Raw genomic sequence first — 22650 nt, 5'->3', positions numbered from 1 at the left:
TAGTTGAACTATGGCTTCGGAAGAGGCCTACAACAGTCCCTATCATTTAAAAAACTGCCAGGATATGTAGTCAATTCCACATCTCGCTGAAACACGCTAGGCAGTTAAAGACCTTGTTTGGTACAGTCCCATCTCACAGCAGTGCTCAGCTCCTGCTACCCACCCTTAGAAAATGGATCGTGGGTCAGTAAGACACAGAAGCTGTGACTGTTGCCTTTTCTCTGTGGTAAATATAGAGAAAACATCAAATTGCAAAAGTAACGCCTTACATTGAAGGCTTGGTCTGATGAACAATTTATATAGAAGCTTCACAAAATCGGTATATTTCAACTCTTTAGGACTTTGTCACTTTTTCATGTAAACTCAAGGCCTTCTTGAAAGGGACTTTGTCTTCACTTGGGAATCTTTATTCCTTCTTTGCAAAACAAATCTGGAGTCTTTGGTCTAACATGTTCATTTACCTGATTTCTCAGCGATGGCACCTTCAGACTCGATATTCAAATTTTCAGAGCTATCAGCAGTCCCTATGGAGGCCTCAGACTCAAGGGTTTCATCATCAGAGGCACGGGGTTCCAGTACAAGCATCTCAAAAGTTAGCTCTTCCCTGTAAGATACAATCAAGAAACGCCTTATCATTTGATAAGAAATGGAAGGAAGACAACAGGGAAAAAGACCTTCCGTGAAAATCAGGAATTGAGGTAGCAAAAATAGTCACATTTCTTACTGTTCCTTTCCAGGGTGGTGATAAGGACCAGAAAGCACAGTCACAGTGAAGGCTAAAGACAGCAAAGGCTGGGACCTATAACGGGGCTAAGCATGAGGTAGAGAAAGATGCTGAAGCTACGAGACCTTCTGGTAAAATGAACTCTGGGCTGGTAATCAGGAGATGATTCTAAACTCACTCTAAACTTATTCATAATGTATCAGGAAAGTACTTTCCTCTCTCTGGACCTCAACTTTCTCATCCACAAAACAAAGAGATTAAACTAGATAGTCTCTAGGATTCCTAGATGAAGTAAAATACTGATTGACCTTTTCTGTCCTTTGACAAGCCTTTGCCATCTCCACGTTAAGAGTATTCTCTACTCCTCCTCACCCATCACCCACCTACCTCTCAGTCATGCCCCCTCATTCCCTGAAGTCTTTGGTACTTGGCTCCTAATCTCGCTTTCTCACTACTGCCTGACACCACCCTGACCTATTTCAATCCACATCTTTGTGAAAGCTCGCATTAATACTCTAAAACCAAAGTTCCTTTACGTAACAACCTCTCCTCCACTTTATATAGGCAATTTTCTCCAATGGGCAGATCCTAGAGTTTGTCAATCCAGTCCTCCACTCTGTCCACAATCTCCTTATCCTTCCAACTGTAACTCCGTTTTTCATCAAGTCTCCTCCCTTTCAGAGCCCTTGTAGCTTCTCTTCCACTCTACCTAGCTTTAAATTATTCATCCCTTAATACCTCCAACATCTAGCTTGAGATTCATGGACAATCTCTTCAAGGACAGTCTCACCAGCAACTCATTACTGCATTTACAACTGTCATAAGCAGTGTGCATTCACACCTCTAAGACTAGGCTCATACGTTTTCCTTTCTCTGGAAAGACTTTTCACCTTCCTAGCAAATTCCTATTCACCCTTCAATACTTCCAATGCCATTTTCATCAAAGCTGAATTAGGTCCTCTTTTCAGATCATTTTTATATCAAATAGCTAGCCCCTGGTCAAAGTAGACCACTTTTGCCTTACCATGTTCAGCACACCTGAGCCCTAGCTGCCTTTTTTAGCTTGCCCAAATTCTAGATTCAATCCTGACAGGCAAAAAAGTACTTTAACAGACTCATAACCTCTCATGAATCAAGCTCTCAGACCTAGGATTCTGGGATCCTGGGAAATCAGGAACAAAAATCCCCTTAAAACATAAGAGTCATCATTGTCAACCAAAACCACTAAACAGTACCTTCAGGGAGAACCATGGGATGTTCACATTATCCCCAAGATGTAGGGATACCCACTCCTGCTCCAGTGATGGTAGAGGTCACAGAGCGGCTTATGTGTCGCCTAAATTGCAACCAATGTACCTACCTAGTATCCCAGCACCCACTAGAGTTGCTGCCTTACCCTGACCAGCCAGTTGCTGGCCCCATAGCTATATTGATCTTCAGATAATAACCTTCCTTTATGGAGTTCTGAATAGTCTTAGCCTGGGAATCCTTATTCCTCCTTTTTAAGACAAATCTGTTCACCAAGGCTGGTGACCTGTTAGGGATCTTGGCTAAGACTGACACAGCCTGTCCCAGTAGCATCTCCAGAATCATCACACTGTAGCAGCTTCAGTTTGGTCTCCCAGCTCACAGAGCAACCTTCCTTGAGATGACAACTTTCACATTGCCACCTGAGTACAGGCAACATGTCTTTGTCATCTCCACATCCCCTATATCACCTAACCTAGTGCCTGACTCACAATAAGGAAGAATAAAAAAAGGACAGAAGGAAGGAAATGAAAACAGATAACTAGTTGCTCCCTTTCCCCCTGGAAACTCACTTTTCTTTCTGCAGGTTCTCAATCTGCTCAGTCAGGACTCTCTCCTCCTGCTGCATAGCTGCTTGCTGCTGTTCTGTGATGTCAGCCTCCAGCGCTGCCTCACTAGTCAAGGTCTCTTCTGGGACATCAGACATGGAGGGCAACCGAACTACAACAGGAGAGGACGGGCATGGATAGTTTCCTCGACGAAGACGCCCCTTTCCCTGCAAAGAAAAATATATGTTAAAAGGTAAACTGAGTGACTGATCAGTTTTACTTGGCCCAGTCAGGATAACAAGTGTACTACTTCCATCACACCTGGTGAATGCTAGGAATAAGCAGAAACATTCTGTGACACCTAAGATATTTAGTGGGATACCATCCATCGAACACATTTAGGTTAAGCATTTTCTTGCAAGAGCACTGGAAAATGGGTACGTTGGTGGGTGGGAGTGTAAGAACACACTGTGTACTGAGACAAGATTTTTCTTTTAATCTAAGCTGCATCCCCTCCAAACTAAATATCCACACATGGCTATTTAAATTAATTAATTAAAATAAAATTGGGGGTAAGGCGGGGAGGGATAAATTGGGAGATTAGGATTGACACTACTATATGTAAAATAGATAACTAATAAGGACCTCCTGTATAGCACAGGGAACTCTCTACTCAATACTCTGTAATGGCCTGCATGGGAAAAGAATCTAAAAAAGTGGATATATGTATATGTATAACTGATTCACTTTGCTGCACACCTGAAACTAACACAACATTGTAAGTCAACTATACTCTGATAAAAATTTTTTAAAAATTACATAGAAGTAAAAATTTAGTTCTGCGTTCACACTAGCCAGGTTTCAAAAGCTCAACAGCCACAGGTGGCTAGTGACTACCATATTGAACAGTGCAGATGTAGAACATTTCCATCATCGAAGAAAGTTCTGCTCTATAACTTTAACCTTGGAATATACAGTCTCTCTAGGAAGACTATAGAAACAGGTCCTAAAACTCAGTTTTATTTTTTTTAAAAAGTCATTTATATATTACAGGGTGTTAGTGAGAGATATTCTCTAAGAACAACTCAAGAAACTTCTTTCTTGAGATCAGAGGGGGAAAAAAATCTCTTTGTTTTAATTGGTTACCTTGCACAGAACTTTCACTTCTGATAATGGCAGACTAGGTATTTAAAATTAAACCTCCTGCTGAGAACAACTGGACCAAACACAAAAAACCCAACATATTCTTGAAGGCACCAGAGAGCTAATAAGGTAGACCAAGATGAGGTTAGCTCAGCATTCAGGGCTAATTTAAACTTAAGAAGAGGTGGATGAGAGTCTGAGCAGAGCTTTTGACCGACTACAGCAGGAGTCAGCAAATTATGGCCCCTGGGCCAAGTCTGTCCTTGTGCCTGATTTTGTAAATAAAGCTTTACTGAAATGCCTTCATGCTCATTAATTCACGTACTGTCTATGGCTCTTCTGCAGAGTAATGGTAGCACTGATGGTTGCAAAAGATCCTATGGTCCACAACGGCTCAAGTATTTACTCTCTGGTCCTTTACAGAAAAAGTTTGCCAACCCCTGGGGTAAAGAATAATAGTCCAGACCCAGGCAAGGGTGTGGGCTGTAGTGGGCTCCATTCCCATCCATGCCTGATGCTGGGACCCCTAAGGTTTGCATCCTAGATATAAGTGTAAATTGAAATTATTATGGTCCTTGCAGATACTGAAGCCTAGCTTCAAGTCATTTGAATGGTTCAGAAAATTGTAATCCCTAAAAATTGGATTAAAGTAACCCCAGTTTGCTAGTACCCTAGGACCTGGCAGAAGAAATGAAAACACCATCTGGAGGAAAGTAACATCATCTCAGGTTTCAAAATATTTTTACAAATAATTTTTAAAAATACTATGTCTCACACACAACAAAAGGCAACCAAACACAAAAGGAGACAAGACAATGTAAATGAAAACCAGTAAAAACAACAGAAACCTTCAATGACACCAGATATTGTTGCTCTCAGAACAGACTTAAAATAGCCATGCTGAAAGAGATAGAAAGACACAGTTGAATTAGTGGACCAGAAGTTAGGTCAGAAGAAAATACAAAGAATCAAGCAGAGAAAACAAAACAAAACAAAAAAATTTCTAGAAAAATTCAGAAAAGTTGATAGAAGAACACAATAAAAAGATCTACCATATATAAAAAGATTACCAGGAGAGAAGAGAGATCCTGTAGAAGAAATAACAAAAAGATAATGGCAGGACATTTTTCAAAACTAATTAAAGATATTAAAGAAAGCCTTTGACCTCTAGGAAAGATAAATAAAAAGAAGTCCATACCTAGAGACAGCTGCTAAAAATGAAAGGCAAGAGAAAATCTTAAAAGCAGTCAAAAAAAAAAAAAGTACCTGCAACAAAGAAGCAACTATTTGATTCAAAGCTTACTTTTCAACAGAAACAATGTAAGTCAGAAAACAATAAATGGTATTTTCAAAAGAGGAAAGGAAAAAGTAACTGCCAATCTAGAATTCTATACATCACAAAAACAAACTTCAAGAATGAAGTTGAAATAAAGACATTTTCAGACATACTAAGACAGGAGATCTGTCACCAGCAGATCCGCACTAAAGGAAGAGCAGACAGAAAATGACCCAAGAAGAAAAGCCATGGAGGAAGAAATGAAGAGCAATGAAAACAGTAAATATGTAAGTCTAAAAGAATTTGCATAAAACATAAGAATAATGTGTTGAACTTAAAATACACAGGTAATTAAAAACATAATAACAACATCAACTACATCATATAATAGCTAAAGCATATTAAAGTCCTTGCATTATCTGGGAAAAAAATAAAAGTACCAATTAACAGACTTTGATAAACCACAAATTTATGCTGTAATCTTTAGGTTGACTACTAAAAGAAGAGTAAAAAAGTATAAAACTTCAAAACTAACAAAGGAAAAAAATGGAATAATACAAAGTAGCCAAAAGAAAAAGGCAAGAATGAACCAAAAAAGGAAAGAAAGAAAAGAAACATATGTCAGGTAAGAAAAATTAAAAGCACAAAATAAAATAGTAGATTTAAATCCAAATATATCAGTGATTACATTAAATTAAGTAGATTAAATGCTCTAGTTAAAATCTGAAGATTATCAGACTGTATTAAAAAAAGAAAACCCAACTATATTAAGTTTACAAAGCATGCATATAAAACATTCAGAATTCAGAAAGGCTGAAAGTAAAAAGATTGGCGTAAAAGACTTACCATGTCAGCACAGAGAAAACAAGTGTGTACACACCAATCAGTAAAGTCACAGAACTGAACAACTTAATAAACCTAAGTGATATAATAGACATACATAGAATTCACGATCTAACTACAGAATACTCATTACTTTAAAGCACATACAGCAAGACAATACATTTCCAAAGGGTTCAAATAGTTTATCTGACCTTTAAATTAATTTAAAATAAGTTTTCTGATAGTGCAGTTACAAAGAAAAAAACTAAAAATCCCTATGTATGCAGAATTTAAGAAATAGACTTCTATGAATAAAGAAGATATGGTACATATATGAAATAATGCCATTTGCAGCAACATGGATGGACCTAGAGATTATCATACTAAGTGAAGTAAGTCAGAAAGAGAAAGACAAATACCATATGATATCACTTATATGTGGAATCTAAAATATGACACAAATGAACTTATCTACGAAACAGAAACAGACTCACAGACATAGAGAACAGACTTGTGATTGCCAAAGTGGAGGGAGGTAAGGGAGAGATGGATTGGGAGTTTTGGATTAGCAGATGCAAACTATCAATATTATATATAGAATGGATAAACAACAAGGTCCTACTGTATAGCACAGGGAACTATATTCAATATCCTGTGATAAACCATAATGGAAAAGAATATGAAAAGAATGTATATATATGTATAAATGAGTCACTTTGCTGTACAGCAGAAATTAACACAACATTGTAAATCAAATATACTTGAATTAAAAAAAAAAAAGAAATAAGACTTCTAAAACACCCATAGCCCAGCCAAAGAAGAAATCACAATGAAAATTTTAAAATTCTTTGAACAGTAATATCAAAATCTATGGGATACAGTTTAACTCTGCCTATATTAAAGTTATAGCCTTATATGCATATATTAGAAAAAAAGAAAAGTTAAAAATTAAAGAGGTAAGTATCTATTTCAGGAAACTAGATAAAGAACAACAAAATAAACTCAAGGAGAAAAAAGAAAATAAACATTAGAAAAAAGAGGACCAAAGCCAAAATGTAGCTCTTTGAAAAGACTAATAAAAGATTTTAAACTCTGGCAAAATTGGTAAGAGAAAAAGAATTTACAAATAACCAAAGGCGGGAATGAAAAGAGGACATCACTAAAAATCTAGTAGACATGAAAAGGATAAGAGGCTACTATGAACAACTTTATGTCAAGAAATCTGAAATTTTACACAAAGTGGAGAAATTTCTACAAAAATCCAAGTAATTAATACTGTCAAAAAATAAAAAATGTGATTAATCTTATAAATTGAATCTATAAATAAAACCTTTACAGAGAGAAAACTGGAAGCCTACATGATTTCACTAGTAAACAAGAAGAAATAACACACAAATTCTTCCACAGAATTAAAAATAAGGGCTACTCTCCAACTCATTCTTAGAGGCCAGCATAAGCTTGATACCAAAACATAAGGACATTAAAAGGAAAGTCTATTATAGGACAATTTTAGTCATAAACAGGGGTGTAAAATCCTAAACAACATACTATAAATCAAATCAAGCAATATATAAGGAGAATATTACATCATGACTAAGTTGGATTTATTGCACTAGTATAATGATTTAACATTCAGAAATTCACTCATTGTAAAATGTCATAACAATAAAATTAAAAAGTCTCATGCACACCTCAATACATGCAGCAAAGGCATTTCATAAAATTCAATATTAAATCACAATTACAACTCTTAGAAAACCAGGAATAGAAGGGAACATATTTAATATCATCAAGCATCTATAAAAATTCTATAGCAAACATCATACTTAGTGCTAAAAGGCTGAAAGCTTTCCCTTTGAGACTGGGAACATGCCAAGAATGATCCCTATCACCACTTCCTTTCAACATAGCATTGAAGTTTCTAGCTAACGTAAGATAAAGAAATAAAAGGCAGAAGGATTATGAAAGAACAAATGAAACTATCATTATTCATGAACAATATGACTGTAGAGGTAGGAAATCCAAAGGAATGCATAGAAAAATTGTTAGAGTAAGTGGGAAAATACCAAAATCAATTGTATTTTTATTTAACAAGCAACAAACAGAATACAAAAATTTTAAAATAACATTTATAATTGAATTAACATTATTAAAATCCTAGTAACAATTCAAATAATTCAAAAGATGTATGAGATATCTATATACAAAACTATAAAACAATTTTGAGAGGAACTAATGATCTACATGAATGGAGAGATATATCATGCTCACGGATGGGAACAATCAATATTGTAAAAATATCAATTCTCCCTAAAGTGATCTCTAAATTCAATGCAATCTCAATAAAAATCCCAAGACAATTTTTGTGAAGCTGATTCTATAATGTGTATGGCAATACTGTATACAGAGCCAAGAAGAGTCAAAGCGCTATTGAAGAAGGAGGTAGGATGACTTGTTCTAGCAGATATTTTTAGAAAGCTATAGTAATTAAAATAGTGGTGTTGGTACAAAGTCAAAATAGAGAGCCTAGAAAGAGAGCCACACATATATAGACTCTTGATTGATCACAAAAGGGGAACTTCAGAGCATGGAAAGGATGTATGGAAAGGATGCTTTTTTAAATAAACAGTGCTGGAAAAACTGAGTACCCATGTGGAAACATAAAGACCACTTCCTACACTACACCACATACAAAAATTTTTTCCAGGTGGATTATATCTCTAAATATGAAAGGCAAAACAATAAAGCTTTTAGAAGATAATAAAGATTATCTTTATAACTTCAGGTAGTAAAAAACTTAAACATGACCCTAAAAGTACTAGTCTAAAGGAAAAGACTGGTAAGTTAGCCTACATTACAATAAAGAACATCCTGTTCATCAAAAGACACCTTTAAGAGTGGAAGAAGAAAGCTTCAACAGAAGTAACCAATAAAGGGTACGTATCCAGAATTCATAAAGAAGTCCTACAGATCAGAGAAAGACAGACAACCCAATTAGAAAAATGGGCAAGAGTTCTGAACAGGTCCCTCACAAAAGAGCATATCCAAACTGCCAACATACTTACGAAAAGGTGCTTAAGCACACTGGAGTCACAACACAGAAATTTAAAATAAGACCCCAATGATACATCCACTAAAATGGTTATAATTAAGGAATCTGGCAATATAAGTGCTGGGGAGGAGCAATTGGGAACTCTCATACACTGCTAGTAAAGTACAACCATTTTGGAAAAAAAGTTTGGCATTATGTACTCAGGTTGAAGATATATATATATATCCTGTGACTCAGTAATTCCTATATAACCCCCACAAAAATACATCCATGTGTCCATCCAAACTACATGTATCAGAATGTTCATAGCAACATTATTCATAATTCCCCCCAAAACAAGCCAAATGTCCATCAATACTAGAATGGATAAACTGTGGTATACATATACACTGGAATACTATACAGTAACATATATGAGCTACAATGAAACACAATAATATGGATAAGTCTTACACACATAAGGTTGAGTGAAATAAGTCAGATATAAAATAATACCTATTATATGATTCCATTTATATAAAGCTCAAAAACAAACGAAACAAAACTATAGTGCTCAGGGATACATACTTTAGTGGGAAAACAACAAAGAAAACAGAGTAACTCAAGTTATTGCTTACCTTTGGGGGAGAGAAAGGATTGCGATTGGAAAGAGAAAGAGAAGAGCTTCTGGGGGTGCTGGCAATGTTCTATTTCTTGACTTGAGGTTGGTATGTGGATGTTTACTTCATAATTCATTAAGATGCAGATGTATGTTTCTGTGCTTTTTTAAAATGTGTTGTATTTCTCAACAAGTAAGAGCTCCTCTTCAAAGTTAACGATTTATGCAAATATACTACTATCTTTTGAATAGAATGGGACAATAAACTGACAGATTTCTGAGTTGATTTTGGGAAGAAGAAAGGAAGACATGCTGTCTCAGAAACAGAAACTGCTCTGCTAGCCCAAATGGTAAGGTGAAAGTAGAAGGTAGTTCTAAGGGCATTCAGACTGACTCTTCCAAGCTCATGCCCTCTAAAACATGCAACAGGATGAATAGTAGGAGGGTGAAAAGACTGCTATTCCACTTTTAGTTCTGAGAGCAAGAAGTAAAGAATATGTTAAGAAAAAAGCCCTCAAAACAAAAGGTCAGTCTGCAAATTTAATAGAGGATAACTACAGAAAGATAGCATTGTGGAATGGATGCAGAGAACAGGGTCTGGAGTTGGTATCAACATGGTGTTAAAGTCCATTATGACTGGTCAGAATTACATTATAAATTCCAAGACAGCTTCTCATTACATATCACTGTGACTACTTTAATGAAGCCAAATGAACAACTAAAAGTTAATGTGATATAAAAGTCTCAGGGAGCTGGAAAAATCTGAGCTCACTCCTAGTATTCACTTCCCAGTATTCAGTAAAAGAGCTGCCTTTGTTCGGCATTCATACCATCACCTGGCCACCTAAAGTACTTCCCTACGGGTTAGCTAAGAATTACTTAACAGAGCTGAAGAAAATCAAACTCCACAGGTCTGATCTCTTTTAAGATAGCATTAAATAAAGATTAAGGAAAAGCTGGAACCCCTACAGCCCAGAGTTCTCTTACAAGGTCAGAGAAAGTAAATTTTAAAGTTAATACATAGAGCTTTTAGAAACATGGGAAAATGCTAATACTGTGTTAAAAACTGGACATAAACTGGTATACCATAGGTTCTTTTAAAATCTGCAAATATATAAAGGTATTTCCTGAGTGGAATAATATCCTTTATTCTCCATACTTTTCCATAGTAAGCATAATTTAGTTTTTTTAAATGGGATTTCTTTTTTTATAGCAACATTCACTATATATTCTCTTTCAGTGGTTTTATCCATAATTGTTTTTCTACCATCACTGCAAAAGTCAACAGAGTGAAAAGGCAAATATTTTCTTCACATTATGATAAAAATATTTGACCTTGTGGACTCCCTGGAAAGAGTTAGCAGTTAACACTTTGAGAAGTGGTTTGTAGTATCCTTTGTTCATTTTCCACTAGGTCTTTCTCCTATTTATTTGTAGGGGCTTTCTCCTCATTAACTAGGGAAAATCAGACTTTGTGATATGAGTTGTAAATATTTTCTTACCATATATCATTTCCCTTTTGCCTTGCTTACGGTCATTTCTGTCATGCATTAATACTTGATAACTATGCCAATGAACCTATGAACTTTTCTTTTAATGGTTTTATATAATAGAAAAACCTCCTCTACTCCAAGATCACAGTATATTTTTCTATCATAATAGGGATTTTATTGTTTTTGATTGATCACATAGTTTATGAACAATGTGTACCCAATTGTTAATATAAGTACTGAAAAACCTATAAAGCCATATTGTAATCCTTTTCTGAACAGTTATGCCAGTGACTTTCCAGCTTAAACTCTAGAGACAAATTATTCCTAAAATCAAGATTTCAACTACAATAATTTTCAAATGTTGATGAGTGTTAGGTCTAAAGTCCCACTTATCCACGATTTAATATCATACACAATATTCAAATTTCCAACCTCTCATTAACAAAGTTACTAGGAAAAGCTGGATTACCACTACCAAAGACATCACAGATAACACAGTTACGACAGAGAGCCAAGATCAAGAAGCAATTTAAGACATTACTATGCTTTTGGAGAGTTAACTATTTTCAGTTTGTAAAGAAAAATAAACTAGCACTGATTTCACCCTTTCAAAATGGGAGAAGGTGGAATTCCCTTCTTCTTAAAAAACATATTTGTAACTGAACTCATAGAAACAGAGAGTAGATCGGTGGTTGCCAGGGGCTGGGGTGTGGGGGAAATGGGTGACAGTGGTCAAAGGGTACAAATTTCCAGTTACAAGATGAATAAATTCTGGGGATGTAATGTACAGCATACTGACTGCAGTTAACAATACTGTATTATATGCTTAAAAGTTGCTAAGAGAGGAGATCTTAAATGTTGTTACCACCAAAAAAAAAAGAAATAAGTAACTATATGAAGTAATGGATGTGGTAAGTAACCTTACTGTGGTAATCATTTTTTTATATATATATATATATATATATATATATATATATATATATAAAATCATCACATTGTACACCTTAAATTTACACAATGCTATATATATATCAACTATATCTCAATGTATATAATCTCAATATATATACTAGGAGAAAAAGAAAAACCAAAACATGCTTTTAGAGATCTAAAAAAGTCATATTTAAAAAATTGATTAAAAAAATTCTATTGGATTGTACAAGAAGTACAATACAGGGCCCACTGACTTGATAAATTATATTAATTTAATCACACTTGGCTTCAGTTTCTCTGTTATCTTAAGGTGCTTTTAGTTTCTTTGTTAGCTACTTCAGTCTGTTTTCCTTTTGCTCCCCTTTCCCCTTTTGTTCCCTAAAGATTTATCCTTTTCTGCCTCCTGTTACGTATTAGTTTCAACTTGTGTAGGAAAGGTGTATCTGGTAACCTTCTTCATCGCCTCTTGGGCTCTTCCATAACTGCCCTTTCAGCTGAATTAAGCTTCTTCTTGGATGTTTTGGCAATGTGAAGGTGAAGAGGTGGAATGCTTTTGTGCCTGCAGGATACAGGGCAGTAAACAGCTCTGCAAAGAGAGGTTGCCTGAGCTGTAAGACATCCCTCTGTATCTGCAGATTCTGCATTCTTGGATCCAACCAACTGCAGAATGAAAATATTTGAAAAAAATTTCCCTAAAATTCCAAAAAACAAAAGTTGAATTTGCCACCATGCACTAACAACTATTTACATAGCATTACATAACAACTATTTACATTTACATTGAATTAGGTATGGTAAGTAATCTAGGGATGATTTAAAGTATGCAGGACACCTATCCTTCTCAAACTATTCCCAAAAACTGAAGAGGAAGAAATGCGTCTGAACTCTTTCTATGAGGTCAGCATCACCCTGATATCAAAACCAAAGACACCACACAAAAAAGATAATTACAGGCCAATGTCACTGCTGAACACAGACATAAAAGTCCTTAACAAAACACTAGCAAACCAAATTCAACAATACATTATAAGGATCATACCATGATCAAGTAGGATTTATCCCAGGGATGCAAGGATGGTTCAACACCCACAAATCAATCAGTGTGATACACCACATTGACAAACTGAAGAATAAAAATTATGATCATCTCAACAGATGCAGAAAAAGCTTTGACAAAATTCAACATCCATTTATGATAAAAACTCTCAACAAAGTGGTTATAGAGAGACAAACCTCAACATAATAAAGGTCATATATGACAAACCTAACATCACACTCAATGGTGAAAAGCTGAAAGCATTTCCTCTAAGATCAGAAACAAGACAAAGATGCCCACTCTCATCACTTTTATTTAACATAGTATTGGAAGTCCTAGCCACAGTAATCAGACAAGAAAAATAAAAGAAATACAAATTGCAAAGGAGGAAGTAAAACTGTCACTGTTTGCAGATGACATGATACCATACATATAAAAAAATCCTAAAGATACCACTGAAAAAATATGAGAATAAATTAACTAAAGTTTCAGGATACAAAATTAATATACAGAAATCTGATGCATTTCTATACACTAACAATGAACTATCAGAAAGAGGAATTAAGAACACAATTCCATTTACAACTGCATCAAAAAGAAGAAAATACCTAGGAATAAATCTAACCAAGGAGATAAAAGACCTGTACTTGGAAAACTAAAAGACACCAATGAAAGAAACTGAAGATGACACAAACAAATGGAAAGATATACCATGTTCATGGATTGGAAGAATTAATACTGTTAAAATCACAACTACTACCCAAGGCAATCTACAGATTAAATGTAATCCCTGTCAAAACACCAATGGCATTTTTCACAGAACTAGAACAAATAATTCCAAAATGTGTATGGAAACACAGAAGACTCCAAACAGCCAAACCAATCTTGAGAAAGAACAACAAAACTAGAGGTATCACACTCCCTGATTTCAAAATATACTGCCAAGCTACAGTGATCAAAACAGTATGGTACTGGAACAAAAACAGAAACATAGATCACTGGAACAGAAACCAGAGTGTCCAGAAATAAACCCATGCTTATATGGTTAATTAATCTACAACAAAGGAGGCAAGAATACACAAGGGGGAAGAGACAGCTTCTTCAACAAATGGTGTTGGGACAACTGAACAGCTACATGCAAAAGAATCAAACTGGGTTACTTTCTCATACCATATACAAAAATAAACACAAAATGCATTAAACACTTAAATGTAAGACCTGAAACCATAAAACTCCTAGAAGAAAACACAGGCAGTATGCTCTTTGACACTGGTGTTAGCAATATTTTTTGGATATGTCTCCTTAGTCAAGTGAAAAAAAAAACAAAAATAAACAAATGGGACTACATCAAACTAAAAAGCTTCTGCACAGTGAAGGAAGTTATCAACAAAATGAAAAGGCAGCCTACTGAACAGGAAAAGATATTTGCAAATGATATATCTAACAAGGGGTTAATATCCAAAAATATACAAATAACTCATACAACTCAACTTCAAAATGACAAACAACCTAATTAAAAAATAAGCAGGGCTTCCCTGGTGGCGCAGTGGTTGAGAGTCTGCCTGCTGATGCAGGGGACACGGGTTTGTGCCCTGGCCCGGGAAGATCCCGCATGCTGCAGAGAGGCTGGGCCCGTGAGCCATGGCCGCTGAGCCTGCACGTCCGGAGCCTGTGCTCCGCAACGGGAGAGACCACAATGAGAGGGCCGCGTATCGCAAAAAAAAAAAAAAAATGAGCAGAGCACCTCAATAGACATTTTTCCAAAGACAACATTCAGATGGCCAACAGACACATGAAAAGATGTTCAACATCACTATCATCAAGGAAATGCAAATCAAAACCACAATGAGATATCAACTCACACCTGTCAGAATGGCTATTATCAAAAAGATAGCAGGTAAGTGTTGGTGAGGATGTGGAGAAAAGGGAAGCCCTGTGCACTGCTGGTGGGAATGTAAATTGGTACATGGAAGATTGTACGAAGGATCCTCAAAAAATTAAAAATAGAACTATCATATGATCTAACAATTCCACTCATGGATATTTATCCAGATAAAACAAAAACACTAATTTGAAAAGATATATACACCCCTATGTTCACTGCAGCATTATTTACAATAGCCTACATATGAAAGCAACCTAAGTATCCAATGATAGATGACTGGATAAATGACTGGATAAAAGATGAAGTATATATATGTATGCATGTATGTGTATACAAACATACATACACACATAATGGAATATTACTCAATCATAAAAAAAGAATGAAATCCTGTCATTAGCAACAACATGGATGGACCTAGATTATGCTACGTGAAATACATCAAACACAGAAAGACAAGTAATGCATGATTTCACTTATATGTGGAATCTAAAAAAACAAACATAACAAAACAGAAACAGATTAATAGATACAAAGAACAAACTGGTGGTTGCCAAAGAGAAGCGGGGTAGGGGGATGAGTTAAATAGGTGAGGAAGATTAAAAGGTACAAACTTCCAGTTATAAAGTAAATAAGTCATGTGGATGTAATGTACAGCATAGGGAATATAGCCAATAATATTGTAATAACTTTCTATGGTGACAGATGGTAACTAGACTTACTGTGGTGATCATTTTGTAATGTATAAAAATATCAAATAAGTATACTGTACACTTGAATATTGTAAATCAATTATACTTCAAATAAAAAATAAAGTATAATGGGAGGATGTGTGTAGGTTATATACAAATATTATTCCATTTTTTTTTAAACAGGAACTTTATTTTGTTTGTTTATTTTTGGCTGTGCTGGGTCTTCATTGCTGCATGGGCTTTCTCTAGTTGCAACAAGCAGGGGCTACTCTTCGTTGTGGTGCACAGGCTTCTCATTGCAGTGGCTTCTCTTGTTGTGGAGCACAGGCTCTAGGGATGAGGGCTTCAGTAGTTGTGGCACATGGGCTCATCAGCTGTGGCTCATGGGCTCTAGAGCTCAGGCTCAGTAGTTGTGGTGCATGGGCTTAGCTGCTCCGCGGCATGTGGGATCTTCCCAGACCAGGGCTCGAACCTGTGTCCCCTGCACTGGCAGGCCGATTCTTAACCACTATGCCACCAGGGAAGCCCTTTGCCATTTTACATAATGAATTTGAGCATCCTAGAAATTTGTTATCTGTGGGGGCAGGGGTTCTGAAACCCCTCACAGTATTCCCTGTGGATATTGAGAGATGACTATATTCCTAGCACTTTTATTTTTTAATTTTTAGTCTTTGATTTAGATCAACATTTTAATTTTTCTTGTTTTTTCTCCACATGACTATCCTTTTTTCCTTTACCATTTATTGAATAGTATACCTCTGAAATGCCACTCACTTTAATGTTTATGATCCTTTCTTTTTCTTTTTTAAGGATTTTCTTAGTTTTCCTGCTTCCTTATTTTCTTATTATGAATTTTAGTGGCATCTTGTCAAGGTCCCCCCAAATATTCTTTTGTTGTTTTTACTGACATCATATCTGGAGGTAAAATGTTACAAAACTCTTTCCTTGTCTATGAGAATTTGATCTTTGGTCCATGTTCTAGCTCAGGACCCTGGAAACCTGATAAAGGTACCATGTAAATGACGTTACTAGACAACATTGTCTCTGGCAAAAATTACCCTGATTGGCATCTGAAGAAGGAATGATAAATTATAAATATCTAGTTGGAACCTACAAATTTAGACTCTTTGAGTGTGGAGTCTGCTGTAATTAGACATATCCCTTGCAGGGACCCTGGAAACCATGTCTGGAATTTTATGAAAGATACTGACTCCTGTGGAGGCATGAAACTTCTAAGGCAGAACAGATCTGCAAGCACTAAATGTGGACCTCTTTTTCCTTGCACTTGAGCTGTGACTTGAGAGACTAAAGATATAGCTAACACCCTGAGGGTGGCGTGGCAGCATGGCTCGCTACGATGACTCTGGCATAAAAGGAAGACCTTATGCTGTCTGCTGGCATGCTGTGCTTCCTGTCCCATATTCTTCTACGTGATTCTGATGCCAAGTGTAGCTCACGGTAGTCTTATGAGTCTGAATGTTTAGGTGAGTCTCAACAGATCCTCTCTCCATCCTATTGGGTGTTAGAACAATAAATGAATAGATGAATTTAGGAAGAGCTGACATATTTATATATTCAGTCTTCCTTTCCAAATGCATTTATTTGTTCAAATCTTCTTTTGTAATTCTTGGGGTTTAAGACTCTCTCTGTATAAATCTTCCACATTTCTTGTTCTACATTTCTTAAGTATATTCTTTGGTATTTTATGTTGCTGTTTTGAGTGCATGTGTGTGCTAATAAAAATGGGCATTTTTCTTCCATTATATCAGCCAATGGATAGTACATATCAAAGTTATCAATTGTACTCAGATACCCTATAACTTTATTTTTTAGTTAATTTTCTTGAGTTTTGCATATATACAATCATAATGAAAATAGTGATAATTCTACCTCTTCTTCTAAGTTTTATACCTCTGATTCCTTTTTATTACCTAATTGCATTAGATAGTACCTCTAGATCAAGGGCAAATAACAGTGAGGATAATGTACATTCTTGCCTTTTCCCAGTTTTAATTAGAAAGCTTCCAATGTTTCTCCATTAAGCAAGATACTGGTTTGGGGGATATAATAGATATATTTTATCATGCTAAGGAATTATAGATATATCCCTATTTTAATAAGAATTAAAAAAATAATACCTGTATAATAATATCAAATGCCTCTTAAATATCTATGAGGATAATATGATTTTTTTCCTACAGATCAATTAACACGGTGAATTATGCTAATCGAATCATTCTTGCGTTCCTGGGTTAAATCACACTTAGTCAAAGTTTATGTTTATGGGCCACTGAGCTATGCTTGCTAATATTTTAACTTGGGATTAATATTCACAGATGAGGCAGTTCTGAATTTATATATCAAGTGTTTTATTGATATACACATATGTGTGTAAATATATATATATCTCAGTGTATCAAGTCCTGCTCTGTGGCTTTACAAGTATAAACTCATTTAATCCTGTGAGTCTGGTACTATTAACTCCAGTTTATACATGAGAAAACTGAGGCATGGAGATTAAATGACTTGCCCATGTCACAATAGCTAGTAATCTAGTGCTAGGATTTAAACACAAAAGTTTAGTCCAGAGCCCATCCTGTACTCTGCTGCCTTTAATACTTTTGTGTAAAATTTTTGTTAGTTTTTCTTTTTTGGGCAGGGTGTTAAAAAGTACCAATGTTACACTCTTTTCATAAAAAAAGACCTTTTCCCTCTCAGCTCTGGAACAGATTAAATTGTATTGTTATGTTTTTAAAGGGCTGGTAAAATTCCTCTGTGAAACTTTAGGTCCAGTGTTTTTAAAAGAGGAAACTCTTAGACAATCTTTGATGGCCTCTCAAGGACTAAAAAGATCAAATCCAAACTACTAATCCTGGAATTTAAGAACCCCAAAACTGTTTGCTAATTCATTATATCTTATCACTCTTCCCTTCATTCTTACCAAGAAATCTTACATTCTAGCCATTGAAGTTTATCCAGTGTTCTCAGGTATTAAGTCACCTAGATCTCTATGCTTCCCTACAGCTTTCTGAACAGACAAGATGAGATTTAGAAAACTGAACTACAATTATTTATATCTTTGCTTACTAGACTGTTAATTTATCTAAAGAAGAGATCTTGTCATTTCTATACCTCCAGCACCTAGCACAAGTGCGTAAAACACAACAGAACTGTTACATTTTTGTTGAAAAAATGAATGAGAATAAATGAAAATGAATCAATGAATGGGGCTAGGAAGATAGGTCTCATCTGCAGAAGAGAACGGGAAGGAAAAAAAGATGTGTCTAAAGTGTAGTCTAAAATGAGAAGTACCTCTGAAGAAACATAGATGGAAGGTAGTCTCATTTTTATTTAGTAAAACTCTAAGTTAAAAACTATTAAATGGATTTACAATACTGAATTGAATTCATGTTTTAGCTCTACAAAAATCTTCCTAAAATAATAAAAGAAGGGCTTCCCTGGTGGCGCAGTGGTTGAAAGTCCACCTGCCGATGCAGGGGACATGGGTTCGTGCCCTGGTCCGGGAAGATCCCACATGCCGCAGAGCGGCTCGGCCCGTGAGCCATGGCCACTGAGCCTGCGCATCTGGAGCCTGTGCTCCGCAACGGGAGAGGCCACAACAGTGAGAGGCCCACATACCGCAAAAAAAAATAATAATAATAAAAGAAACATAAAACTATGAATACCATAGGACTGTCATAACTTCACTACATATACATAAGGAAAAAGTTCAAGGGAAATATAAGTATTCTAAAATATTAATAGAAAATTGTGATTTTCTTCCTGCTTTTTGCACTTTACCCTACTGTTCAAATTTTTCCACAATGAGCATGAAACAAGTATGTAAATGTGTCTTTTATGTAGAAACAGAAGATCGTAGATTTATCAAATGCCTAATTTTAAAAGAAATTATATACTATAAGAGAAAAATAATTCCAGTCATTTGAAAATGATAAATATAAAATAGTTTATCTTTCAAGTTTTGTGAGAAAACAGCTTCTTTAAAAGCACTGAGTACATCATTATACAAAAAGAGCTAGTATTAAGTTTCAAATCTGAATTTTTTTATAAAGGAGATATAAGAGTGAAATGAAAATATCTAACAATCAATTTTTAGGATACAACTGGTAGGTCTAGCAGCAAAAATTGCATAGGGAGCCACCATCATTTATTCTTGTCTAGTATTCTGCACTTTTTACTCTCTAAACACTCAACCCACCTGGCTCACTCACTCTGCTGTTTATAAATCTTCACCTTCTCTTCTCTCACATATAATCCTATCATCCCAAGATCACAGAATCCTTATATTTCCTTACTTCCTAACTTCTGCCTTTTATTCCCCCAAACCTAATTTTCAGGCCTCTTGAAAAGCATCACGTTCCCTTGCCAGATATTACTGTAGTTCTTCCACTCCTATGGAATTCTATCTACGAGAATTCCCTACATAACTTTTCTTCCCATTTGTCCACATCTGAAAGAGACGATTTCAAGGCTTCAAAAGAGATGCTTCTTTCACAATTCACAAAAAAGAGCACAAATACTGTTCTCCTTTTGCCTACTCTCCCAAAGAGGTCCTGTGCCTAATCCTCCTCACCATTGGCGCTGCATGTTTCCTGCATGTGGATCTTCAAGTAATGCCTCTTGCGTACCATCATGATCTCTGAAAGAGGGTTCCGGAGGAACAAAAAAAGCAAGGGTCTTCTGTTGTGGTGTTATCAAAGAGAACACTACACGTTCTTATTACAAGAAAAAATTATTAACTGTATGTGGTGATGAATGTTAGCTAAGCTTATTATGATAATCACGTCACAATATATACATATATCAAATCATTGTGCTATACCTAAAACTAAGAATGTTATATGTCAATTATATCTAAAAAAAAAAAGATTAATACTACAAAAATACTTTCTGGTCAGTACCAAAAACAGTAAGAACACTTCTATATTCTCAGAAAATCTTCATTCTCTGGGTCTGATTCTTATTATGTCAAGTCACCTGAATGTGAACAGTAGACTTAGACAGCATGCACTAACATAAGGAAATGACAGGACCCTTTGCTAGAATCTTTTTCCTTTGGAGCTCTTCAAAGCTGCCACATTTCAACTGATTCTTAACTTTCCAATTATTAATACTTAACTTCTGGAAGGGCATTTCTTTTAGTGTTGTCAGTTGCATAGCTTACCCCCACAGATCCACAATGATACAGAATTGCAGGTATGCAAATTTCTAACTGAGACATGCAGGTAAGTTCTTCAATAAGCCTAGATGACGCAAAATTTGTAAGTACTGCCAACCACTATGAGCACTGCAAGAAAATCCTGAAAAGACTTAGAGCGATTTTAAAATTCCAAACTAAGTACAAAAAATAGCAACTGATACTATTTTTAAAAATTAGAATGTTGTTTTTGAAATGCTTTTTTTAGAACCCCTGTTCAACTAGACTCATTATGAAGAGAGCACTCCACAGTTAAAGTTTGGGAAGTACTGCACATTATACGCTAAACTTTGTTTGCCTATGAAAACCTTTGTGTGTAACATCTTTCAAGAGGTTAATGTGTGAGGGTTCTATAGATAAGTAAACTTTATTTCAAATTATATTCTTCATACTATATTACCTTAAATAATACTTGATCAATACTTATGCTTAGAATTATAACAAAAATAAGTTACCACAAAACCCCATTTGTTATAGAAGAGGCATAACTGGATAGACCGTGAGCATATCATATTCAGAAATCCTACTCTGGGAATAGCCTAGAGTCAAAGATTATGCTCCATAAATCTAATTCTGTGGAAAGTATATGGTAGCAGAAACATATTTTCAAAATGACATGATCAGGATTCAACCTATTATAGTGATGGCAAATATGATTACTTACAAGTCAAGAGTCTCCTAACTGATATATAGCTGTCAGTCTTGCCCATCTCTAATCCATTCTTCTTTAGAATGCTACCAGCTATTTTTCTAAAAGAAATGATGGTGATATTCCCCTACTTCAAAACCTTTCCATAGCTCCCAAGTGCTTCAAAACGGGAAAATTCAAAATTCTTTTTTTTTTTTTTGTGGTACGCGGGCCTCTCACTGTTGTGGCCTCTCCCATTGCAGAGCACAGGCTTCGGACACGCAGTCCCAGCGGCCATGGCTCATGGACCCAGCCGCTCCGCGGCATGTGGATCTTCCCAGACCGGGGCACGAACCCGTGTCCCCTGTATTGGCAGGCGGACTCTCAACCACTGCGCTACCAGGGAAGCCCCAAAATTCTTAATGCTGCATATCTGGTTCCAGTCTACCTTTCCAAACTCTTCTGCCACTTCCACACCACCTGACCAGCTCCAGCTACACAAGGCAGTCATTATTCACAGATATCTGTTTCATGCTTCTTTGCCTCTGGAATTGTCGTTCCCCTGTCTTCTCACCATTTGTTAAATTACTACTCATCTTTCAACACCCAACCCAAATGACTTTTCACATTAGCAATAATATAACATACTTTTCGAAAATTCATTTCACTCTTCATTTCAGCAAAGTCACCGTTGTATTTAATTACAGAATAGCAATTTTTTTCATCTGTGAAGACCTGAATACCATTGACTTTGATTAGTTTATCTGTAGTGAATATCCTAAAACTCACTGCTCTCTCCTAGATTCAATCCCTTAGATGCTGAATGAATACCAAATACGTCCTAGACACGGTCTTGTTCTTAAGTCTGGGACTAACACCTTTTCTACAGCTAGAGATACATATGCAATAGGATGTTAAGTGGGATTTTTCCTCTTGTTCCAAACTTGTGGCTAAGATCCAAAGCTGAGGATAATTAAGCAGCCCTTCTTCTAGCTTTAAGGAGCCAAGAGTAGTTGGTACCAGCTTCTCCTCTCAGGGCTTACTGAGAGTTTCATTTTTTTGAACCAATACTGTGATCAATATTCTAACACCTTTCCCTCAATGTAAATCTAAAAAGGCTAAAAAGAAAGGGGGGTTATTGGAATTTCAAGGAAACATAGAGTTTATGAAAAGAGGATATTCCCTCCCCTCTTACAGGAAAATGGCAGTGTCATCACTGAATCCAGAAGGTAAGAATCAAGGTTTGAGTTCATCTAAAAGAAAGGGAGACTGGCATTTCATTCCGTTTGGTTGTCTGTACAGGCAAAAGACTTACTGATTTGCAACTCTGTTATATGCACAGGGGAAAAGAGAA

At 35.8% G+C, this 22650-nt stretch overlaps 1 protein-coding gene across 1 annotated transcript in view; it reads right to left on the bottom strand.

Annotated features, from left to right (window-relative positions):
• The window catches only part of MYO9A (myosin IXA), a 224341-nt gene that overhangs the window by 1224 nt on the left and 200467 nt on the right, over positions 1-22650 (bottom strand). The window contains 2 exon segments of the mRNA XM_007467841.1: positions 462-604; positions 2545-2747. Coding sequence (XP_007467903.1) covers positions 462-604; positions 2545-2747 — 346 coding nt within the window.

This window comes from Lipotes vexillifer, unplaced genomic scaffold (assembly GCF_000442215.2).
Source record: "Lipotes vexillifer unplaced genomic scaffold, Lipotes_vexillifer_v1.1 scaffold792, whole genome shotgun sequence".
Taxonomy (NCBI): domain Eukaryota; kingdom Metazoa; phylum Chordata; class Mammalia; order Artiodactyla; family Lipotidae; genus Lipotes; species Lipotes vexillifer.
The sequence above is the reverse complement of the archived record's forward strand: the minus strand, read 5'-3'. Positions and strand labels throughout refer to the sequence as shown.